A 6395-nucleotide genomic window follows, 5' to 3' on the forward strand; every position below is an offset into this window, starting at 1 on the left:
TGAGTAGTCGTTGAGACTAGAAAAGGCGCTATATAAATAGTGCATTTACATTTTAAAAGTAAATGTAGTTCTCTGAATCAGATTAAGGTTGATTGCAGGTCTGATTATTGTTTGAGAAAATGTATTTTATGTGCAATTTTTGGATACATTTGCCGTGTTTTGGTTGTGATACTGATATCAAGATTAAAATTTGTTTTTATATTTTCTGCGTCTGGTGAATTTTAGACTGAAAACAAGCAGTTAAACCAAACCTAGACTTCAGAACACCAAAAAAAGACACTGTATGTTTTTGTCTGACATTTAACTGTTCTAAATTGAACTTCTCCAGGCCTGTCCCCGGACCTCCAGTCTATGGAGCAGGTGCGAAGGGTCATGCGCCCCACTGATGTGCCTGACCAGGGCCTTCTATGCGACCTGCTGTGGGCTGACCCGGACAAGGATGTCCTGGGCTGGGGTGAGAACGACCGTGGTGTCTCCTTCACCTTTGGCGCTGATGTGGTCACAAAGTTCCTCCACAAACACGACATGGACCTCATTTGTCGGGCCCATCAGGTCAGTGCACAACCTGGTTCCTAAGGTTAAAGATATAGGAATGATAAGAAGTACAGCTAAATAAATCAAGTGAATGAATAAATTAAAAGGCAAGTCATCCCTCTTCTGTAAATGTGGTTAAACTGCCAAGAGTTGGGTGTGGAACTCGGGTGTCTTTTTATGGAATAGCATCTCAATGTGTTCAGAGCAGTTTTACAGACAATAAAAGTAGTTTTACCCCGTTATGTTAAAGAGGCTGGTTACCAGGTCTTTTTTTATGGTTTTATTTTCTCTACAATATTTTTGTGTTGTGTTTTTCACATAAACTCCTTTTGTAGTTGATGCAAGGCTAGCACTTTTATCAACCAAGCGTGTCCAGCTGTTAGTGAATATTTGGAGAGAGAAAAAATGTGGTGGAACTGCTGAAGTACTTGGATAGCCCCAAGGCCACTTCAGCACAGTTGGATTTCAGCCCAGTTTTACTGATAACCAGGTAGGCAGTTCAAGTGATAGCAATGCATTTATGATGAATAAGCCCTTTTGTTAATATAATGCTGTAAATTAATTACATCTGGTTCTGTTTTTGTGCCGGATTTAGTGTATACAGGTGAGAAGCAAATGTTTAAAATTACTCCCACTCCTTACAAACAACTTGTCGTAAATCTGTTTTTAGGTGGTCGAGGACGGATATGAGTTCTTTGCAAAGAGGCAGCTGGTCACACTGTTCTCAGCCCCTAACTACTGCGGTGAGTTTGACAATGCCGGAGCCATGATGAGCGTAGATGAGACCCTCATGTGCTCGTTCCAGGTAAGCAAGAGACCAACTCTTATAAACGCACATCCTACATTTCAATATTTTTGTTGTTGCCCTCTGCTTAATTTGATCATCTTTGCCTTTTACAGATTCTCAAACCTGCAGACAAGAAGCTGTTCTATGGTGCTGGAGGGAGCTTGGGCTCTGGTCGCCCAGTCACTCCCCCAAGGAAAGCTAAGAAATGACAGCAGTAGTTTGCCCTCGACCTCCAACCCATCCCTCCTGCCCTCTCTACCTCTCTTCTCCTTTCTTTCACCAAACAGCCAGAAATCAAACCTATACCCAGGGCTTTTTTTCCTTTTTTATCTGTACTTCTTAAAACATTTAATGTTACGAATTGTCTGAGTGAGTGCGTGCGTGCGTGCGTCAGATGACAAACACATCTCGTCTGCCGGGGAGCATTATAATCATGTGTGCACGTGTACATTTTGTGTGAGAGTATTAGAGATTTATACTTTCCCCTCTCTCTTACCACTCCTCCAGTGGAAAGGTAAAAACCACAGTGTCTGTCTGTACAGTAATTTTGACTCAAAAAGCAGGGTTTGGGAGACAGTGGGTGCTGACATAATGAATTTAACAGCAAACCCCTGCCAGCAGGTGGCGTGTGTGTCCTTGTGGAGGGGGGGAAGTATTTTGTTTTCCCTGTCCTCTGTACTGTAAAATCTCAAACACAGGTGTGTGCAATGTGTGTGTGTGTGTGTGTGTGTGCGTGCATCCGCTGTCTTTCCATTCTGAGCGTGGCATATCGATATCCTTGAGCAGGAAGGAGTATGTCACCTTGTCTCAGAAGAACAAACGCATGCTTACACCCACACACACACACAACACACGCGCATATGACTCTTCAGATTCATATGAGCCAGAGCTGTAAAAAAAAAAAACATACAGTTTAGGTTTGTACAGATTTGATTACTTGAAAGAGATTTTTTGTGAATTCGTTTTGTAGTCTTTCATCAAGTTGACCAATAAAGCGAGAATCTGAGCTACAATTTCTACTAGTCATTGTTATTGTAATCGTATATCTAGCTATATATTTTGAAGTGGATTTGTAATTAATCCCCTGCAAATAGCTGTTTGTGTATCTGGTTACCAGTTCTCACAGTACCAAGAGTTGCCCGAGTTTGAACAGTTTATAGGATTGAATTGTTAAAATTCTGCTTATTATGGAACTTTGTTTGTTTCATCCAGTGTCCTTTCACATTGACAATTTATTGCAAGGAGCTTTTATTTCATTACAATTTTGAAACAAAACCTGCTGGAATAAAAAAAGTAAAACCTTCAGTAAACTGTCTTTTTCTAGTATTAAGATAGGTTTGAAAATGTATGAGGCTATTTTAGGCATGTAATTTGATTATTTTTATTATCGATTAATCTGTCAATTATTTTTCAATCGATCAATCATTTGGTCTGTAACATGTCAGAAAATAGTGAAAAATGCCTGTCACAATCTCCTAAAGCCCAAGCTGATATCATCAAATTACTTTTTGTCCATCCAATATCCCAAAATCTAATATTAAAGGCAGGATTGTTAACCATTTCCAATATACACAATTTTTATATATATTGTTTGACATGGTGTTTACAACCTGACAGCTATAAATAATGTATGGGCTCTGAAAAAGGAGCGAAAAAGGAGCTAAAAAGATCACGTATCTGTAGCTGCTGTAATCCTATGAATTTGGGGTGGTAGTATCTCAGTGCATAGGGAGTTGGGTTGGGAAGCAGGGGGTCGCTGGTTCAAGTCCCTGTACGGACTAAAGTACAGATTGTGGATTGGTAGCTGGACAGGTGCCAGTTCACCAAGCACTTACTCTTGAGCAAGACACCCTAACCAGTAGGCCAGCACTGGCAGCCCACTCACTCTGACATCTCTCCATTTGTGCATGAATAGGTCCTGAGCACGTATGTGTGTATTTCAGGCTTGTGTGTAGAGATTTCTAACAGAGTGTAAATTGTAATTTTCCCACTGGGGATCAATAAAAATGAAAAACCCATCACTGTCTTGCGGCCCGCTTGGAAAGAACCAAAGAACCTCCCTATCCCGCTGCGTACTCTATCCCTCCCGTGTACGAGCCTGAGCTCAATGCGCGTTGCCGCTTATTGCTTGACATTTTCCCAAAAAGGTTAACATTTCATAAGTGCTCGATGTATGTCGACAGAAACAACCATGTTGGCTGCAGTATTTCCAACATTTTGTATACATCCCCGTTAAGTGTGTATCAAAACAAAATATTTTTTTTTTAGTAAGAGTAATATTCACCTTCTGTTGCTACATAGTCGCGGCGTAGTAAACTATGTATCTCTCTTACGTTCCTCGTTCTATATTTATCAAAAGAGGATCCCATTTCTTTCTTAGGCATTTCTCTGGCTCTTTCTGCATTCATTCGTCTTCCTGTCATCAATGCTCTTCTTCAAGACACTCCGTCCATCATTTTGTCTTGCAGGACCAATGAGGTGAGAGGTGAAGGGTACAGCTGAGGGGGGTTGGGTTTGGATTTAACATTATGTGACTTTGGTGAATCAGAGCAAACTCTTTAAAACAGTCACACAATAAACACAAACTAACTAACAGATCGAGGCCGCGGTAGATCAGAAACAACTGTGTCCTGCGAGATGAAATAACTTTTTGTCAAATGAGTCTGGTGGCTTTGAAGAGAGCAATATATGCTTCAGTTCCCCATTGGAAAGGGCTGTTTGACAGCAAGGTAAAGTGGTGAAAATATTCAAAATGTAGCGTACACCTAAACTGACATTGATTTTACTTTAGGTGATCCTTTTTTTGAAGTTTCTAAAATACATTTAGCTGCTGCCTCCATCCACAGCGGTAACATTACATTGCTTAGCTTCTGTTTCGGTACTCCTGTCTGCTTCTCCAAACTGGGGGCGTGCCGACCGCCATCTACAGTTGTGTTCAAAATAATAGCAGTGTGATTTAAAAAAGTGAATAATGCTCAAAATCCTTTGAATAGATTTTAATTCCATAATATCAATGCATTGGGAACACTGCACATTCAATTGTAAATCAAAACATGAGCAAAATTGATCAAGTTTGTGTTATACCTTTACAGAAAGTGAAGAAAAAGGAATATTAGGCTGTTCAAAAAAATAGCATTTGCATTTTTCTTTACAAACTCAAACATTTACTGTATAAACTGAAAAATGTCTCAAGGGTTTGCTTTACTTTGAATCACTGCACTAATATTTAGTTGCATAACCATTATTACTGAGAACTGCTTCACATCTGTGTTGCATGGAGTCGACCACCTGTGAACAGGTATTCCAGCCCAGGACGATTGCACTGGAATGTCCACAATTCCTCTGCATTACTGGGTTTTGCCTCAGAAACACCATTTTGATGTCACTTATGGGATTGAGGTCTGGGGATTGGGCTGGCAACTCCATAACATCAATGTTGTTCATCTGGAACCAAGACTTTGCTCGCTTCCTGGTGTGTTTTGGGTCATTGTCTTGTTGAAAGACCCATTTCAAAGGCATTTCCTCTTCAGCATAAGGCAACATGACCTCTTCAAGTATTTCGATGTATTAAAACTGATCCATGATCCCTGGTATGCGATAAATAGGCCAAACACCACAGTATGAGAAATATCCCCATAACATGAGTTTTGCACCACCATGCTTTACTGTCTTCACAGTACTGTGGCTTGAATTCAGTGCATGGGGGTCGTCGGACAAACTGTCTGCGGCCCCTAGACCCAAAAAGCACAGTTTTGCTCTCATCAGTCCACAGAATTCTCCTTTGGCCAGTCAATGTGTCCTTTGGCAAATTTCAACCTAATTCTGTACATGTCTTTTTTTCAGCAATGGGACTTTGCGGGGGCTTCTAGCTGATAGCTTTGCTTCACATAGCCTTCTTCTGATCATAACAGTACTTACAGGTAACTTAAAGTCTTCTTTGGTTTTCCTGGAGCTGATCATTGGTTGAGCCTTCTTCTTCGATCCATTCTAATGGTAGTTGACCGTTTTTTCCCACATCGTTCAGGCTTTGGATGCCATTTCAAGGCATTTGAAATAATTTTGGCTGAGCAGCCTATAGTTTTCTGCACTTATCTATATGTTTTCCCCTCTCCAATCAACTTTTTAATCAAAGTCCGCTGTTCCTCAGAGCAATGACTGGAACGACCCATTTTGCTGAGTATTTCAGTGTGAAATGCACTATAACCAGCATGCACAACATTTCCTTCCTTCCTTAAGTATGGGCAATAATTGACGCCTGTGTCTTCACAGAATCAATCACCTCACTAAGTAAACACAACACTGCTGTTATTTTGAACATGCCCCTTTCAATTACAGATTAAATTAAAGCTGTGAGCAGCGATGGACGGGCCCTCGCACCTCTGCGCGCGTCGGGGTTACCGGCAGACGCCGCTCCTTGCGACCGTGCATTCGTGCGGCACTCAGACGCCGCAAATCGTCAACAATGAAAAGGGAACTCCCTGCAGAGTTCAACGCTCACACAAGACTCTACGTCATACGGTTCATTAGCTGTGAAAAGGGGCGTGGCAAAAGCGTAGGGGGCGGGTCAAACCATCACCAATTAAAAAGGAAGTCTGTGCTGAGTTCAATGATACCTCACAAGACTCTACCTTAAACGGGTCAAAAGTTATGAAAGGGGGCGTGGCTTAACCATAGGGGGCGGGTCAAACCATCACCAATTAAAAAGGAACTCTCTGCTGAGTTCAATTATACCTCACACAAGACTCTACCTTAGATGGGTAAGGTTTTATGAAAGGGGGGGGTGGCTTAAGCATAGGGTGTGGACCAAACCATCACCAATGAATAAGGAAGTCTGTGCTGAGTTCAATGATATCTCACACAAGGGTCTACATGAAACGGGTCATTAGTTATAAAAGGGGGCGTGGCTAAAGCATAGGGGGTGGGCCAAACCATCACCAATGAAGAACGAAGTCTCTGCTGAATTCATTGATAGCTCACACAAGGGTCAACCTTAAATGGTTCAAATGTTATGAAAGGGAGCGTGGCTTAAGCTTAGGGGGCGGGTCAAACCATCACCAATTAAAAAGGAAGTCTG

At 41.5% G+C, this 6395-nt stretch overlaps 1 protein-coding gene across 1 annotated transcript in view; it reads left to right on the plus strand.

Moving 5' to 3' along the window:
• ppp1cab (protein phosphatase 1, catalytic subunit, alpha isozyme b) overlaps positions 1 to 2626 on the plus strand; it is an 8089-nt gene extending 5463 nt beyond the window's left edge. The window contains exons 3-5 of the mRNA XM_039789128.1: positions 321 to 552; positions 1205 to 1339; positions 1435 to 2626. Coding sequence (XP_039645062.1) covers positions 321 to 552; positions 1205 to 1339; positions 1435 to 1530 — 463 coding nt within the window. The 3' untranslated portion in view covers positions 1531 to 2626. The remainder of the gene's footprint in view (positions 1 to 320; positions 553 to 1204; positions 1340 to 1434) is intronic.
• The last annotated feature ends 3769 nt before the right edge of the window (positions 2627 to 6395 follow it).

Source organism: Perca fluviatilis, chromosome 21 (assembly GCF_010015445.1).
Source record: "Perca fluviatilis chromosome 21, GENO_Pfluv_1.0, whole genome shotgun sequence".
Classification (NCBI taxonomy): domain Eukaryota; kingdom Metazoa; phylum Chordata; class Actinopteri; order Perciformes; family Percidae; genus Perca; species Perca fluviatilis.